Source organism: Acanthopagrus latus, chromosome 4 (assembly GCF_904848185.1).
Source record: "Acanthopagrus latus isolate v.2019 chromosome 4, fAcaLat1.1, whole genome shotgun sequence".
Classification (NCBI taxonomy): Eukaryota; Metazoa; Chordata; class Actinopteri; order Spariformes; family Sparidae; genus Acanthopagrus; species Acanthopagrus latus.
Window position 1 is genome coordinate 5211376 of NC_051042.1, and position 18193 is coordinate 5229568.

General features: G+C 43.2%; 1 protein-coding gene across 10 annotated transcripts in view; it reads left to right on the forward strand.

Moving 5' to 3' along the window:
• Positions 1-4836: 4836 nt before the first annotated feature.
• The window catches only part of tle3b (TLE family member 3, transcriptional corepressor b), a 33397-nt gene continuing 20040 nt past the window's right edge, over positions 4837-18193 (forward strand). For 9 of the 10 annotated variants that reach the window (XM_037095641.1, XM_037095648.1, XM_037095643.1 and 6 more), the window contains exons 1-6: positions 4837-5033; positions 5544-5756; positions 6322-6422; positions 6622-6685; positions 10146-10190; positions 17065-17127. In XM_037095641.1, coding sequence (XP_036951536.1) covers positions 5733-5756; positions 6322-6422; positions 6622-6685; positions 10146-10190; positions 17065-17127 — 297 coding nt within the window. In that variant the 5' untranslated portion in view covers positions 4837-5033; positions 5544-5732. Of the gene's footprint in view, positions 5034-5145; positions 5198-5543; positions 5757-6321; positions 6423-6621; positions 6686-10145; positions 10191-17064; positions 17128-18193 lie in introns of those variants that run through there. The other variant, XM_037095642.1, reaches the window with a different exon arrangement.

The window sequence follows — 18193 nt, forward strand, 5'->3', positions numbered from 1 at the left end:
CGAGAAGAGAGCGATGAAGATGGTGTTGACACAAACTGGCAGATCAATCGCGCAAATAAATTGAATGGTCCAATGAATTCAGCGGTTAACAGTTGACAATTCTTATCATGAACAATAGTTGAATTAAACTGTGTGCCAGTTGAGTTTTAATTTCATGTTTTCCAATTTATATAGTTTGATATAAACTGCAAAGACGTACAAGGAGTATTGTTTGGAGGTTTTTAACACGCTTATAGCCTCTTATGAGTGAATAGGAGGCACTATTATAATAATGGATTATTGAAAAGTCAATATTTTCTGGTTTCTGAATATTTTTGGGTTGTAGATGAAACAAAATATTTGAGGACGTAATGTTGGGCTGTGTTTAATATTTTCCTACATTTTATAGAATTAATTTCAAAATTAATCGACTAGCAAAAAATAAATAAATAAACAAAAAAAAAACCCAGATAATCAACAATGATTGGTAGTTGGAGCCATAATTAATCTAAGATGATTTCTAAGAGCATCTTTGCTTACAGTGTTTTTGGAAAACAGTTCACGACGGTCTGTAAGATGGATTTTATGATCATAAGATGCTTTTTGGCAGAAGGTCTTGGTTTTAAAACACAGGTTACACAAAGTTGGAGGCTGAATTGCTCCTGAACATGAATTCATGTATCTGTTCTGGCCCTCTGAAAACTTGCAGTCTGCAGCTGGGTGGTTTCAAGGTCAAAGGTCAAAACACAGAGCGGCAGAAAGGAAATTATTTCTGGGGATTTTAAAATAAAATCTGCCGTTACAGGAAGATGAGCTGATGGAATTTCTTTCCATAGCTCAGTAATGAACTTTTTTATTGAAATAAATGAAACATATTAAAGATTGGATTATATCTCCATTCATATCTCAAATTATGTAATTAACTTCTGCACAACCTTTATTGCATAATTAGACGTTCTTTGCAGGGCAGCCGCATACTGAAGCCTCATTCGTTGAGTCTATATCAGCGCCATTCCCACCACAACATCTCAGAATTTCAGGTGTGTCAGTCCTGAGGTGGGGAATTCTCCCAGGTTGTCTAGATGTTGTCACTGGACCAGGTACATGGGTATATACTTTATTAAAAAGAGTAGAGGTTAGCATTAAACTAACAATTAAGTCTTATGTAGTCGACCCATATATTATGTTGGTTGTTAACGACAGCCTCCAGTGGCCATTGTAATTATTAATGCGGTACAGCAGGAAGTGAGTACAAAGACCAGGCCTCCAGGAAGAGCACCGGGCTTTGAAGCCAACTTCCGTAGAGGCCACACCGTGTAATTACAATGGTATGTCATGCACCGGGGCCACAGAAGACTTTCCCCCATAAGTTTACTTTGTAAGTTGTAAAAACGGTCACAACATCCACAAAATAACTCATTTCACTACCATTATTTGAGCCATTGTGTCTGATAACATTTGGTAAATCTAGAAGATTAAAGACTGAATCATTCTTTTTCTCATTAAGTTAGCCGAGCACTAAACTAGAAGTTAGCTGCAGCTCTATGGGCCCCACAATGTGTAGGATCCAGTCATTTAAAACCCGAGAAGTCCAGCATTTTTGGCTTCATGCGCCACTGAGCAGCTCTCACAGGAATAAAACGGGCTCTGCTTCAGCAGCTGTAGCCAGATTTTAAAGGTTATATCCATGATAAAGAGTGGAAACAGCTGCGGAGGTCAGGGGTGAAAGAAGTGTGAAAGAGAAGTCAACGGTGAGTTATTTTAACTCACGAGCGTAGTGAGGCTACGTCGCGTACATTATGCTACTCAAGTTAGGTACATAACTAAAGTAACATAAGTCAGGTAGGTATTTAAGCCAAACCACAGTCTTTTCCTCAACCTTGCCAAATATCTGCAAAGCCTGAACACAGTAGTTATGTTGCCTACAGCTAACCAAACGGTGAATGACAACAAAGGTCCAACGGCCTGCAGCCGCTACGCTGCAGTGGTTGTCATGTTTAGGAAACACAGACGTACTGTTTGGGAGCGAATCAACCTTTAATTACAACTGATGCCACAACGTGACAGAGACTGTAAACAGTAAATGGGATTTTGATTTGGTAATAATAATGATAATAATAATAATAATGGTGGTCATTTTAATGTTCAACTGTGAATATACGTGTTTAGAATCATTTCATCAGCGTCCACAACATGGTATGTTGGTCGCTGTAGATCAGTACTTGTGTTTTGCAGCTGAGAGAACTACTTAAGTTCCCCGAGGAAGCTGAAGCTGAGGAAGCTGAAGCTGAGGAAGCTTGGATTTTGAGAAGTCAAAAAGTTCACAGTTTGTTGCTTGTACTGTAACTTTCTACACAAACTGCTCTGATTACAACATGACTATAAAGCTAATTTATCATCGGGGAAGTTTTGCATTGGAAAACCTTCTTTAAAGTCTCCCAGTGAGTGTGGAGCTTACTGACATGCCCTCAGTGCATGAGTTATTATCCCGACTCGTGTCAGAGCATCTGCAGGAGGGATACATTTGTTGCTAAGCAACAGCTAAAGCTCGCAGCATGCTAGCTACAGTGATGTTCAAAATTGGTAGACTCCTTGTGCACTTTGTTATGCTATAAATAATGTTAAATTTAGTTTCGGTCTGAGGTTTACAGAAAGCGTTGGACTAGTTCTGTCCACACTTTAGATGAATCTTCTCTCAAACAGTCTGTGTGTTGCAAACAAAGAAAAATGAAGAATTAAGCAAAACCGAGCTGCATTTTTCAGGAAAGAAGTGAATGTCCTTCATCAATGTATGTTCACAAATAAATCACATTTTCTATCATCTGCCTCAGGTGCAGATTGTATTAACATTTTGTGTCATATTCTTCACAGGCTTCTGCTAAACGTTCCTCTTGGTTCCCTTCCTGATGTCTATAATGTATTTTACCCAGTTTCAAAATCATCTGGCGACCAAAAGTATCCACAAAACACAGCATAAAAACTCAGATATGTCACGCAATAAACAACCAAGTGAAACACTTAAATGTCTCAATATCATAACTAATTCAGAGCATCATGAAGTTAATTGATCCATAAATGATTAAACAAGATGTCCCCAGAGGTCCCAGAACAATGTTTGAAACTGACTTATAGAGGTCCAGTGGATACAAACAGTTTGAAAGTGTGTCTTCCTTAGAGGACAGGGTGTTTATTCAGATTATTAAGTCAAATCATTCAATGAAACCGACATAGTGCACCTTTAAATCAATACAATGATTGACAGAGCTGGTGTTCAGGGAGCACAGAAGCGCTGTCCTGAAATATAAATGTGAAGGGACGAAACGGACACCCTTATAAGCAAATAAATACCACTTTAGGAGAAAATGGGGGCAGAAACATGGAAGTGAAGCAAGCCAATGTTTGAGCGAGGTAAACGCTTTGTTTTGCAGCGAATGTTTTCATGGAGGAGGGGTTGAAGAGGGGGAATCAAACTGATATTTAGCCCCTACTGTCTTTTTTTCCTGCTTTTGTTTTATGCAAGGCTCTTTTTACCACATGGTAGTGACAGATTGTTTGAGCTGAAAGGAAAAGCCATTCGAAGCTAATTAAGCAGCCATTCCAGGCACTATTCGCAGGCAGGAGGGAGAGTAGCACAGGCATTTGTCAGCGCCGGACCCAACGTGGGTTTAATTGACAACTCAGGCTCCTGACTGACAGCTCTTCCATCGCTTAGCCAATCGCGAGCCGCGCAGGGAGACAGCTGCGGCACCATTGGACAGGAGGCAGCGAAGGAAGGGCGAGTGGGACCCACGTGGGGCTGGGCATAGCGAGCGGCACTTGATAGGCTGATGTCCTCACGCGCAGACGTGTTGTAGACTACCTCGTGCTGCTGATAGGAGAGCTTGTAGCTGCTCGAGGTCTCGTTAGAAATAGGGCGATCAATTCAAGTCACTCAGAGGACACTCTGCCGTAGATTAAGCGCTATTCACATCTTCTGCACACTTTCGGGCCTTGAATGAATTTCTACGAGCTCCTATTTTTCCTGGCATAGTAACAGGACTTATTTCTTTTTCTTGGTATCTCTTCCTCTGGTTGAATGGAGAGCAGAAAGTGCGATCTATTGCGAAAACTATTGTTCAGGGTCAGACTGACTTCATTTCATAATTGTTCACATACAGTAATAAGCACATGTCATATCGCTAACGTGATGCTCGTATTACACTTAGAACTTCAGCTTTGGTTGGTGGGTGTATTTTGCTGTTTACACCAGCAGAGTGAGCTTGAATCGGCGCAGTTTTCACATATTATCCTCGCAGGTTTATACTCTTCACGTGAGCCGCTGAAGCGCCGGCTTAGACGCACGGACATATAAATTATTGCCTTTGTTTTGAACAAGCTGTTGAACGCACCGAATGTCACTTCAAATCCAAAATGGCGAACGTGTGAGGTCACATTACGCGGGCCAATCAGAGCGCGGGTACGGGGAACACCCCACGTGGGGGATGCTACGCTGCGATTGGTTCCCGCTGCTAAACTCTTTCGGAGAAGCCAATTGGTTCGCGCACGGGCCTCTCTCGGCAGTCGGGTCCTCGTGTCAGTGCACAGTCTGTGTGTGGTAGAGCGCGCGGCGGAGGAGCAGGGTATACCCGACACAGAGCTGCGGTGTGTTTCACAACGGCAGACATTTTAAACATATTTCACCCCCCAAAAAAATCATCTTTGGACTTACTGGAAGATTTGCGTGCTGCCGCTGGATCTATCAGAGTCTTTCTTTGAACTTGTCCGCGGTCAACAACTCGTCCCAACCGAGGGGTTTCCAACGTCCGACCGGACGGAGAGACGCTCTCCGCTCTCCTCGGGACCGCCACCGGGGCTTTAACGCACTCTCAGGGGGCGAAGAAGAAGAAGAAGAAGTGTGTGAAAAACAGAAACAGCGACGGACATTTTCCGCCCTCATCACCCCGCGGTGACGATTACAAGTCAAGGATCTTACGCTTTGTGTCTGGATACTATTTTTTTTTTTTTTTTTTTTTTACCTGTGGGAGAAGAGAGGGGAGGAATCAGTCCAGACAAAGGTAAAGAGGGCGACATGAAGAGAGCCGCTAACAAGACGGGTGGTGGAGGAGGAGGAGGTGGTGCTGCTGGTGGTGGTGGTGGTGGTGGTGTGGCTTTATGGCAGTCGACTTTGAAAGCAAGCAGCTCCTTGTTTTCTGATCTTCCCGGACCACCAGAACAAGCCGTGTGTGTGTGTTCTTGTGTTTGTGGGGGACGAGTCGTTAGATTTAGTTGAAAACAAAGCGGCTCTGATCACAAGAACCAACTTTGGGATTTATTCGATTCGTCGGATCAAACACGTTTTTTTTTTTCTGCCACTCTCGTTCTGTTATGCAAATCGAGGCGACACATTTAAGATTTTTTTTTTGACAGAAAATGGGAATATTTGAAGAAGCAACGCGAATAAAACACATTTTTAAAAAATATATATATTTTTTATAGACCGATTAAGTTGATAACGCTTGATGTCGTGTCGGTGCTGCTAAAGTGGTTCACGTCCTCAGCTGTGCCCCCGTTTTCTGTTTGTTTAGGTATAAAGGGTAGCCGAGGAGGTGATACATCCAGCGGTCGGGGTCTGACTGTGCGCCTTGCAGCCGAGAACAGGGCTTTGTCCGCCGCCATCCTGCGTGCACAGGGGAGGGGGTGGCGGTGAATTACCGCACCTTCACTGGGATTAAAGGGAGAAATCACACCGAATTCCCTCGTGCAAAGGACGCGACATGTATCCACAAGGCCGGCATCCGGTAAGTAGCGTCTTTGTCACTATTTGTAAATTGATGCATATGCACCGCCCTGCAAAGTAGCCTAATTAGCTCGTCAGAGAGGAGCTGCTGATCCACACCTTACTATTTATGGTCTGCATCGGTGCTGCTGGGGCGCTTCACTCTGGCAAGACAGAAACTGGTAGTTCGTGTTTATTGTCAGTGAGATGTGTGCTATTGGTTCAACTAAGCAAAGTAGATCATCACCACCTTCAGTAAACTGACTTGATTTTCTGCTGCAGTTTGTAATATTCCCTTTATTTTTAAATCGTTCTAAGAGGTTAATTGTGCTTTTTGCATACACTTGTGCATGGATTTCTTTTTATCCCTCACCAAGCATGTCATATTACCTTGAGGAGGGATGAAGTCGCATGCCTCTGTTGTCGCACACCTTGAGTGAAAGTGGCTCTTTCCTCCAAATGAAATGAGAAGACAAACCATCAAGAGAAAAAAAAAAAAAAAGCAGAGAGAGAGACAGATGAGACCATTGTCTGAGCTGTGCTGCCATTATTTACACCTGTGGTATCTTCAACCTTGCACATTTCAGGCACCTCACCAGCCAGGGCAGCCTGGCTTCAAGTTCACCGTGGCAGAGTCCTGCGACAGGATCAAAGACGAGTTTCAGTTCCTGCAGGCCCAGTACCACAGGTAGGGTTGCAGCCGGCCTGTTTACCTACTGTCAACAACACAGGCTTCCTGGAAAGAATAGGAAGAGGAAGCAGCTTCTGTTTTGTTCCATTTTCATAACGTTCTGAATGCTGAGAATATATCCGTTCTGGATGCTTTAGTTTATGTGTGTCAAACTTGTCCTAACGCGTGATTTTATTTCCCTCTTCTCACGTTAAAGCCTGAAAGTGGAGTACGATAAACTGGCCAATGAGAAGACAGAGATGCAGCGTCACTACGTCATGGTAAGAGCAGCCGTCATAAAGCTGTGAATCTGATTTAATGCCGTGTCCTCCTTTTAGCCTCAGGTGAACAGTCACAGGTGGTGCAGCCCTGGCGTTTTGCAAAGGCCATGTTAGCATTTGTCCCCGCTTGGTATTGTTGACTCGTGATTGTCTTTTCATTGGATAAGAAGGTGCAGGGTTGGGGGTATGTGGAACTCTAACAGGGGTCAAATGTCCAACTATTGATTGTCGGGTGTGACGACCCCCCTCTACTGCCCTGTGGTCCTCTTTATGACCCTCCACCTCCCCTCCCCAACACACCCAACATGACCCACTGGGGGTTAATGACTGGTCTGCCGGCTTTGTGCATGAATCAGAGGGTTTCCTGTATTTTATTTGACTCCTCTTCTCACCCACTGTGAACCGTGGGGTCATTCAGACACTCTTGACACACCCTGAGATTTCTCAGATATGAGGACACTTTGTTATTTTTCTCCAACCATAAAGATGGTAGACTGCTTGTTGGGGGGCAAATGGTGCCAGTGAAATCAATATTACAATATTAATGGGGATATTTTTCCACTGGATATTACAAGATGAGAAATATATGCAAACATTTATAAAATAATCAAATGGATGTTGAATGCAGTCAACACATGTGGGCCACTGTGTGTAGGTTTTATCAGATAAAACTCTACAAATGTGAAACTCATTGGGTGCCAGACTGATGATGACAATGTGGTCCAATTTCTTTTTGATGAATTGATTAGTCAATCAAAATAAGATTAATCAGCACTCACTATTTTTAGATCATAGCCATCTTAGGTCACCTTTTATATCAGAAATGCCAGACATTTGCTGTTAAGAGCTTCTTCTTCTTTGTCCTTTATGACCGTAGACTTCACATGAAAACATCAACATGGATTCTTAAGAAATGGCAATTTTAGCCAATATTTGACTGAATGAGTAATCAGTTAGATGAAAGAGCAATCTGCAAGAGACATAAAGGTGCACTGTGTAAGATTTAGTGGCATCTAGAGGTGTTGTTGCAGATTGCAACCAGGTTAATATTCTTAAAGGTGGCCGCCAAAAAGGTGAGAAATGTAAATGGCTCTTTGTAGAGCCAGTGTTGGTTTGTCCCTTCAGAGCTACTGTAGAAACAGCCAGATTTTGTGGAAGTTGACTCGTTCCCTCTGTAGGTATAACACACTCATTCTTAGATAGCGAAAAACAAAACTATTCTTAGGTTACACTAATGAAATCATGGTTTTGGATATTATATTACATTTCCTCCAACAGATCCGAAATCTTACACACTGCACCTTTAATTGAAAGAATGTAGTTGCCAACTATTTTTAGAATTGTTTAATCCTTTACCTACGTTTTCAGGCAAATGTTTATCATATACTGGTTCCAGCTTCTTAAATGTGAGGTTGTCTTTGTCATTGATTGCTCTCAGTGTTAATGGACTGTTGATTGGAGCAAAGAAGTGATTTTGAGATATAATTTCAGTCTGTCACAATTTTTTTGGTCCTAAACAGTTAATGAAGATATCCTTTATTTCCAGCCATGCCAGTATCATTATAGTTTCATTAAAAGCCTATAAACAATAATATTAAACCGCCATATAGCTCTGCTACATATTTAACATTTTGTGGAGCGTGAGTAATTTGTGGAAACCTCACTTCAGACCTGAGAGAGGAGCTTGATTCTCATCAAAGAGTTGTGAAAGGGTTACATGTAAAATTAAATCATGTTGCGCTCAGCTCAGAACTCCCTGATGATCAGAAAGAGACAGAAATCTGTGTCTCCAATACAGGAAAAAGCTGCATTGTGTGCATGGAAAAAGAGCAATCTTTATCTGACAGGCAATGTAACCTAGACCTGTCTTAGTTTGTGTATGTGCGTGCTTATCTTGTTTGTACATGAAAGGAATGACTTTAACCGAACGCAGCAGAACGTTTGTTAAATATTATTTTCTCCTGTGAGGAACCAGAAGGTGGTGGGAGTAGATATAATAAATGGAAGCTGTTCGCTGTGTGTTTGATAAACAAGACAGACAAGACGACGAGGCTTTAGTTTGTATCTGTCAGTGGGCTCAACAGCTCTTGGCAATCAGCAGCAGATAATGTGGTTTTCAATAATAGTATTGGCTCTCTCCTGGGTGTTTCAAGCCATAGACCGTGTTTGTAGCTCAAAGACTGGCAGTGCTCAGAAGAAGTAAATGAGAACAGCAGCCAATCGTCTATCGGCTGTAGTTGCACAAATAACATGAAGTTGTCAAACTTGAGTGTTTTTTATTGGCTCCACAAGTATTCAACCTGTCTCTTTTATTGTTTCGATGCTTAAGAGAAATGATTAGAAAATGGCACATCAGTAAACCACCATCTTCTTCAACCTTTTTGCACAAACACAGTCTCTTTTGTTGTTTGCTCTGTGTCAAAAGTAACCTTATGATTTCTATTTTATTCACACGTGCAGTATTTCATGAAGTGTACTTCTCTGGATTCATGTTGCTACTCTAATTACTTATTTGATTCAATGTAGAAATGGAAAAATCACTCATGGCAAAGTCTTTAAAACAAGGGAAGCAGCCATTAACAGATCTATGGCTGTGAAGGCTCAGCAACACAGAGGGCTTCTATTCCTCAACTTAAAACAGAGACTTCATGGTACATTATTTTTTAAAGGCTAAGTTCACCAAAAAACATAAATTTAGTCATTAGTGTCTCACCCTGATGTCGATGGTCTTCAAAACATTTCTGGAGCCTCACAGAAACACAGTGTTTTAGTATTCTGCTAAACAACTGGAGGAGATAAGGACATGCTCTGAAACATAAAAAAGTGAAAAGGCGTCACACAGCTTGTTCATGTCTCCGGAAGCTCCTGAATTCCAAACTCATTTGAAAAGATGTTATTTACACCCTTTAAATCCAAATTCTTCACTGAAGCTGCTAAGCTAAAAGCATTAGCGTGCATCCTGTCCACTGCTGTCCAGGGTGTAAATGATGTCTTTTCAAATCAATTTGGGATCTCATAGCTTCCAGAGATTTGGCTGCTGGAACCATTTTATGTTTCCTACCTGTTGCCTTATGTTTTGGTGCAGTGCTGTTTTTGCTGTGAAGCCCCAGAAATGTTTTGTGTAACGCTTACCAAAATGGCATAACACCTGCATGAGAGACATTTTGAATTTGTGTCTGTAATTCTTTAGTAAAACTGCCCCCTGACCTGGCTTGTTTATTATTTAACATTATTATTTCTGTTCTGAAAGGCAACAATTGTTGATGAAAGCAAAAATAAACAAATGTTGTGGGGGGAAAATCCAGTTAAGGCTCGTGTGATTTTGAACTAAATGATTAATTATAATTGTGGAACTGGGATTTTTCCCCAGTCTGTAATCAATCAAAATCTATAATTGCTGTGACATGTTTGAGGCCAAGTCTGTTTCCTAATGAGTTCTCTCTCCTCTGTTCTCTTACAGTACTATGAAATGTCCTACGGGCTCAACATTGAGATGCACAAACAGGTATGTAGCCATATCAGGGACGGTGTGTGTACAGCCAAAACACTCAAGGTTTTCACCCTAGTGATTGAGGAATATAAACACACACACACACACACACACACACACACACACACACATACCTGACCTTAGTCTCTACCCTCATCTTTAAATGGCTTTAGGAGGCATACACACACATACCGGCTTCCTGTAGTGAAAATGCTGACAGGCTAAACAACACGAAGGGCACGCTGCCTGATGGGGATGGTTTGATAAGATTAAAGTGAAGTATTTGGCAGACAGTCTGAGAGGATGTGTTTTTGTGTGGTGTGTCCTTTTGAGTGTGTGTGTGTGTGTGTGTGTGTGTGTGTGTGTGTTTGTGCACACATATGCCTGCACCATTCTGTGTCTGCCTGCCCAGTGCCAGCCAGGCTAAAAGCTCATTAGTTCAGCTGCCACCCAGCACTGGGCATCGCGCTGCAGTGGAAAGACTTCTACAGATGAATAGGGTAAAAATATCTTTAGTTATACCACCCAAGGAGCATGAAGGAAGGATGAATGGGGGGGCGCAGATATTTTAAGATCACTTTAGCCATCTCTAGTGGCCACGATTCAGGCGTCTTTGTTGGTATGTGTCCAGTTGATCTTTGGCCTGTCACATCTGAAGTTTTGGATGCCGGTTGAGTGTTTTTGGAAACTGTCTCTTATCTCAAATACTCAGTTTAAAGCCACCAAACCTCCATGAATGCACCCTCCTGAAGTGCCCCAGAGCAAGACACTGAAAGTTTAGCAGCTCCAGCAGTGCTGTTCTGTCAGCTGTGTTCTGATATTCCCCTGGATGAAAAATCCAGAGGAATTTCTTTAGGGAGTTTGTTTGTGTTTTTTGTCTGTCTCTGTGCTTAAGATCTTAGTGTGTTGTCTGATTAAACAGACGAAATTAGACAGAAAATGAATCAAGACCAGTTTTGACAAGTCAGTAATTAGGAAATAATGGGCTCAGCCTTTTTGAACCTGAAAATGTGTTGCTTTTTGTGTTTTTCTATTACTATAAATTTAGATATGAGCTGACAAAAACAATCTTTCTCCTTATGTAATTTTTCATTTACTGTCATACATTAGAAAATCAAGTGGTGTGGATTTACACATTTAAGAAGCTGGATGCAGCAAATGATTGATCTTTTTTTTTAAAATAACTAGCTAATTGGTTAATTGACTAATAGTTGCAGCTCTAGTTGTTGGTTGCAGATCGAAGACAGTTAATCCCCTAACAGCATGTAAAGGTTCTTTATTACTTGTAAGATGTCTGAAGCGTTTTATCTGGAGTGTTTAGGCGTGCCCACAGGATAAGGCACGTTCCTGCTGTCTGGCTGGATGTAATTGGCTGGTTAACATTTGGTGTGGTTAGAATAAAACATCTGCTGATCCCACGCCTAATGTAGACACCATATTCTTAAATGCAAGACGACACCTCTCTATAAAAGTCAGATTATCCTGTAAAGATCACAGAGAAACCACTCTGTTTAGCTAAAGATGTGACCCGAGGCCTCTGAGTCAGCTGTGAAACCCACATGTTCTTTTGTATTAACAGACATCAGCATAATCTTTTATTCAGTTCACTTAAAAAGAGGGGAAAAAAGATTAACATGATCTCAAGACGCCCCTCCTTTATCTTCCTACACTTACATTTCCATTTTCTCTGATTCTGTGGTGCCTTCTGTCTCCCTCAGTCACCTTTGCCTCCTCAGTTCTCCCTTTCCACCTCCTCCTTGTGCCCTCATGTCTTTTCATTGCTTCCCCCCCTCTGCTGTCTGCCCCGCCACCCCGACGATGTGATGTGAATGATGGCCTTTGTGTCATTAGCTGTGTGTTATGATGTATGAGAGTGGGAGTCTGTCAGAGAGGGAGAAAAAGAGACGCAGAGAGGTGGGGTGGAGGCTTCATGGCCCTCAGATCCAGAAGGTTAATGGCATCAGTGGGAGGGTAGCCCAGTTGGAACAGCAGCATACTGCACAATTCATCAGCGGTAGACGTTTTTGGTGGGCAAGTGTGTGTGCGTGTGTGTGTGTGTGTGTGTGTGTGTGTGTGTGTGTGTGTGTGTGTGTGTGTGTGTGTGTGTGCATGCGCTAACTAGGTGTTTTCTGTTCATGAAGGAGCCCGCTGCCCTCCCCCATCCTCCACCTCGCCATTCTTGTGTGTTTTCTGTCAGGCACTTATCACCAACAAGGAGATTGAAGTGATGCAGGGTGTGGGGGTGGAGCAGGTTGTTGTGGGTGGATGCTGGTGGCAGTGGACAAAACATGGAGGGGCGGGTGGTTGGAAACAGGAAAGGAGCAGGAGGCTTTGGGGTAAATGGGTTAATCGACTGGTCCTCTCCTGTGCATCTCCTTTGTTTATCAATAAGCCCAGTGGAGTCGACGGAACACTCTGAATAATGCATGATCCCTGCCACCTCCCTTCCTCTCTCTCCTTCTCCCATCCCCAGTGAACGCGTGTTTGTGATGACATCAGCGAGAGGTAAACAGACGGCCTTAGCCGTCGCTGTTATTGGAAGGAGGGGATGGAGGGGGGGGGCTGCAGGCATATTACTTTGTTCGTGTTGCAGATTTATTGCAGTATGAAAAAAGCCATGATAATCTCAGTGTGTTATTATCACTCTGGAAGCTGGATTGAAAAAACAAGGAATGGGAACACACACAACTGTGCATATACACACACACACACACACACACACACAGATATGCACAGAGATATACACATAAATAAACTCCTATCCTTACATCAGTACATAGTAACACCAGTTGCATCTCAGCATGAACACTGGCATTATAACGATACTGGAATTTCTAACCTCGATACAACAACCTAAGAAAAATCTGAATATTAGATACCATTTTCACCACCACAGGGAAAATGACTAAGTTAAAAGGGCCCAGTGAAGAGAGAGAAGACGTCAGGCCACCTTAAGTGAGCCAGGGTCGAAGTCATCGCCAACTCGCTTTTTCCTTTTAGTTAGTAGGTTACAAAGAAACAAACGGCTGGAGTCTTGAGGAGTTGTCTTATTTATTCACAGACATCAGCTTAAACTGGTCACACACTCTGCTGCTCCACTCACCTCTTCAACATTACCGTTACTACTTCCCAGCAGTGCCTCATTTTCTTTAACACACTGGTATCATATCGGTAGGCAGTATAAGCCGATACACAAGCTTCAGGTATCAGGAAACGCCAAAAGAGCCATCGTAAAATCTGTTCTTCCACCGCTGCTGTTGAGCTGAGTGGTTGCTCGCGGAGGGATGTGCGTGGCTGCCGGGGGGTAATTTGTTTTGACAGTGTCTCTTATGATGGCAAAGAGTGCAGGGTGGAGGTAATCACCCTCGCTTGCTGTCAATAAGTGATTTTAATTAGCGCAGCTCATTAGGCTGCCTCAGCAACATGCCCCGCTGACTTTGTGGTGGGGGTTGCTCTGTGTTTCACTACCTCTGTTCTCTGTTGTGGTCCCTGTTTATCTCTCGTACGCTCGCATACAGTTTGATTCTGTTCCCTCTTTGGTTAACTGAAAGCAAAAGGAGCGTGTCCTGAACCATGTCACTATATTTGGCTGTTTGGTTTTGTTGCACTGTGGGTAGCCATTTTGGATATTAGTACATACCCGTTTTTCTCACTTGTTGAGTGAATGAGGAAAACAGAGAAAAAGCCTTATCGAGGAGAATCATGTCCGTTTCCTGGATGGAGGAAGAGGGCGAACGGAGGAGCAGAGGGAGGGAGAGAGAGCTTGTGCAAATGAATAATTTATACAGGATTCCTGGAATTGTTTGCCAAGGTGATGATGGCCGACCTGTCTCTAAGCCAAAACAAACTGACTACGAGAACACACACACTCTCTCTCAAGGGAGGGTGACGAGGTTATTGGAGGCTGTGAGACATGCTTTATTTTGATAGCCAGGCTAGAAGGGCCGGTAGAACGGTGTTAGCCAATTAGTGTCTGTGTGTGTGTGTCTGTGTGTGTCTGTGTGCACTCAACCAGCTGATGATGGTTTTTTTGTGTCAGTGCTGATGTGGTTGAATGGAGGAAAATACTTTGAATCTATGTCTGTGTATACAAACTGCATAATTTAAATGAATTCTATAAAGATATTGTCGGCATGATGAGTTGAACTCTAACGTAATCAGATGTAATCTGTTGGAAAACAGCTCGTTTCTCTGCCGCAGAGAAGGATGTCACTTCAGTTTTGTGTGTATGAGCTCAAAATAGAATGACATGCAAAATATTCTTCATGCATTTGTAATGAACAAGATACCTCTAAGTGCCTCTTTCTTCTCTGCTCTGGCTGAGAAGATAATTCCCAAACAACCATCTCTGCCCCCCCCCCACCACCACCCCCCCATCATATGCCACTTGTTTTCCTCGCCAATTGAATCCTCGTCAGAGACTCTGCTCTCCACTTGGGGGCTAATGCCTGGAGCGACAAACAGCCAAATGGCTTTCAACGCACCATTGACAGAGGGCTGCAACAGAGAGAGAGAGAGCCTCTCAAAGCTCTGGTGCTACTAGACAACCCTGAGTACCTGTAATTGTGGAGCTGCAGTGAAAAGCTTCTGCAGGCTCAAAGGCTTCTGTTTTCAGTGGCTTTAAGTGACAATAAACTCTTTCCAGTGCCCGTCTCTGCCACTAAAAGCACTGTGGAAAATAGAGCCTCCAAAGTAAAGTGGGAGTCATTTAAGAGTGCCGCGAGTCATTCGATGCGACGTGTTATCAGCATTTCTCAAAATGGCAGAGACAACGACATGTAAATGCTCCACATTTGGCCTCCCTCACATGTCTGAGCAGAGTTTGAAAAGGAAGGACAAGATGTGGCTGATAAGGCAGTGATTCAGCTGAGTGTGTTTCTTGGGCTGATATGTGAGTCACATTTGCCCTCATTCTCTTAAATTGTTGCCGAGATGTGATGGCAAAATGTACGACATCAGCATTGCAATAATTAGGCCGCAAGAAGAAAAACAGAAACGGATGCAAAGGAAGTCTGTTCCATTGTTTAATTTCCTGGTTCCAAAGTAATATTTTAACTCTGTGGTAAGAAGCCAGAAGCCAAGGTTTCTGGAACATTTAACCCTGAATTCTCAGCTCTCAGAGCACCTGGTGCTTCAGCTCCATGTCAGAATGAGCCACCGACTGATCCTGCATGTTTTTAGCGCGACGCACTGAACACTTCGACACAAAAGTGCACCTGAATTCCATGAATGTTTTTGGCTTCGGATGCCGTGGTGATTTGCGATGAACAAATGCCTTTCTGTGTGAATTGGTTTGTGGTGAAGGTTTGTAATGTTGTTGCTCTAATAGCTGAGTGTATCAGCATACCGCTGTGTCCTACAAGCCCCATGTTGCTCCCCTTGCAGCCATTTCCAGAGAAGTGGTGTGATGCTGAAACACTCTAATCCTACTGTGTGTCATTGTATCCAGCCCCCGCTAATGATGATGGTTTATGAGTCTCCATAGAGCTCCCTCCCTCTTTCTTCTCTCTCTCTCTCTTTCTGTCAGCCCCCAGTGCAGCCCCCTCCCCACCTCCCCTCTCCCAGTTATCCCTCATTAATTTCCCGTGCCGATCAGATCGACAGGCCGAAAATTCAATTTAATGACCTGCCTCTTTGCTGCGCCTAATATGATTTTACAGGCTGTTCTGGTCAGGGCCCCAGCCCAATTTACATAACGATCAGCCGTGCCAGATAGCGTTGCCCCAGCAACAGAAGAGGGGGAAGATGAGGGAGGAAGAGGAGGAAGGAGGGAGGAGGCTCAGAGGAGTGTAGTGGAGATTAGCAGGGAGGGTGTGAAGGAGCGTTGGAAGGAGGAGGGAGATGGAGAGAGAAGGCTCAGTGCGTCTAAGGTCAGACTCAGGGTTGTGAGATAATTCCTGACAGGCCAGAAAAGGTCTGTCCCCCTCCTCTTCTTTCCTGTCCCCCCACCCCCCCAAAATGAAAAGACAGACACAGAGGGTCGTGCAAAAGGCTACTGGCACCTCCTCTCCTCCCCCCCCCTCCTCCCCCTCCTCCCGCTTTCACAGTCAAACAAGGTTAAGAAGAAAATGAGTGGAATGCAGCAGCATATAAAACGGCGGGAAGGACCTCTCCCCCCACACACCTGCTGGGCCTCCACCCCTAATCTCTCACAATCAATTAGTTCACCTCCCCCAGTTCAGTCAAACTACATTACCTTAGTGTCAAATCAGAGCGTTTCACTTCACCATTCAGCGCACATCCCACCCCATCTCCTTTATCCTGCTCTCTACTTTTGTGTTCCACCTCCTCTTCCTCCCCTTCCTCCTCCTCCTCCTCCTCCTGTCTCTGTGGAAAGTGCAGATTTTAAAAAAAGGAAATGGGTTTGGGCAAAATGTCTTGGGACATTCAGCTGCAGCAGGCGAGCAGTGCAGCATATCCATTTGTCCAAATGCAGCGCTGTAAAGTGCTCCATGTTCGTTGAGCCCTACAGTATCATCTTACTGTCCCAGCTAATATTGCGTGGTCGATACCAAAGATGCCTCTGATAGATCGGACCAGAGTTGACCTGTCTGCTTCTGCATGCCCAACCCCCCTCTCTATGGCCTGTAATTATGAAGTATGGAGCTCATTATGGTCTCTCCAGCCAGATGGTATTAGCATATTTCAGCCTCGTAATGAAATAAAGCCCAAGTCTAATGGAGGCAGGACAGAGGGGGAAGTAAATTTGTTTTAAGGCGGTCACAGTTTAGTTAAGAAATAGCCGATGCATCCAGATGGACCCTGCAAACATTTGTGTTTGCACGAGCTCACCCCTTTTGTTTTATAGGTAGTTGAGCTGCTTAAATACAGTGTTGGCCGTGGAGTGCAGTATGCTGGTATCTAATATCATCTCTCTCTTCTTCTACAGACGGAGATCGCTAAACGTCTCAATGCAATTCTGGCTCAGATTATGCCGTTCTTGTCACAAGAGGTGAGTGTCAGTCACTATGTTATGTTTAGTAACTGAGGGTGGTTAGTGTGTTGGGGCCCTGTCACTGGGATGTGTTGGACAGAAAAGACATGCATTTATTAAATGATAGGAATACAGATTTCAAGCAGTTCTCTAAATCAAGAAAAGTGTGTCGAATTGACAATTTTAGCTGGAAAACCTCACTGATTATGTATTTATTTCAATCACAAAAGAGTGCTGCTGTTTGTTTCTATGGTTCATTATTGAATAAATGCTCAAACCAAATGCAAAACAATTAGGAATTAGAAACATATAATGATCCCTCGTTCTTATATATGATATTGTACTTACTGTACTTTAAGCTGTTGTATTTTTTGCTGTAAGTAGGGAGTAAATGATGTTCAGGATGGAGTATATATATTTTTTCACCCAAAAGTGAAAATTCAGTCATCCTCACCCCTGTGCTGATGGAAAGTCAGGTGAAGTTTTGTAGTCCACAAAACATTTCTGGAGCTTTGCAGTAAAACAGAGCTGCAGAATTCACCCCAAAACAACTGAAGTAGATGTCTGCATTCAGCTCGTCAGGCATAATCCAAGTCTCTGAAAGCCCGGACCCCCAAATTGATTTGAAAAGACATTATTGACACCCTTTTTAAAGCTGAAATCTTCACTGTAGCTGCTAAGCTAAAAGCGTTAGCATGCACCCCATCTAAAGTCATAAACAAGCTCAGCTATGCTTTCATTTTGTGAACGTCTTTTCAAATCAGTTTGGGATTTATGAGTTGGTGGAGACTTTGATTACACTGGAGAGGCTGTATGGGGCTTTATGATTTCGTTCAGGTGTTTTTAAAAAGTCCCCAGTTACCTTCAGGTGTTTAGCAGAATGCTGTGAAGCTCCAGAAGTGTACTACTACAAAAATGTAGCTGAATTTCACTCATCACGAGGCTGAGTAGATAAAGACTGAATTTCATTTGTAGGAGAAATGATGCCTATTTGTTGTCTTGTGTAGTGACACCATCAGTACATGCCAGAATATGTTCTGTTTCTCAGTCTTTTGTAATGAATTCTTTTCCATCAGGAATCTAA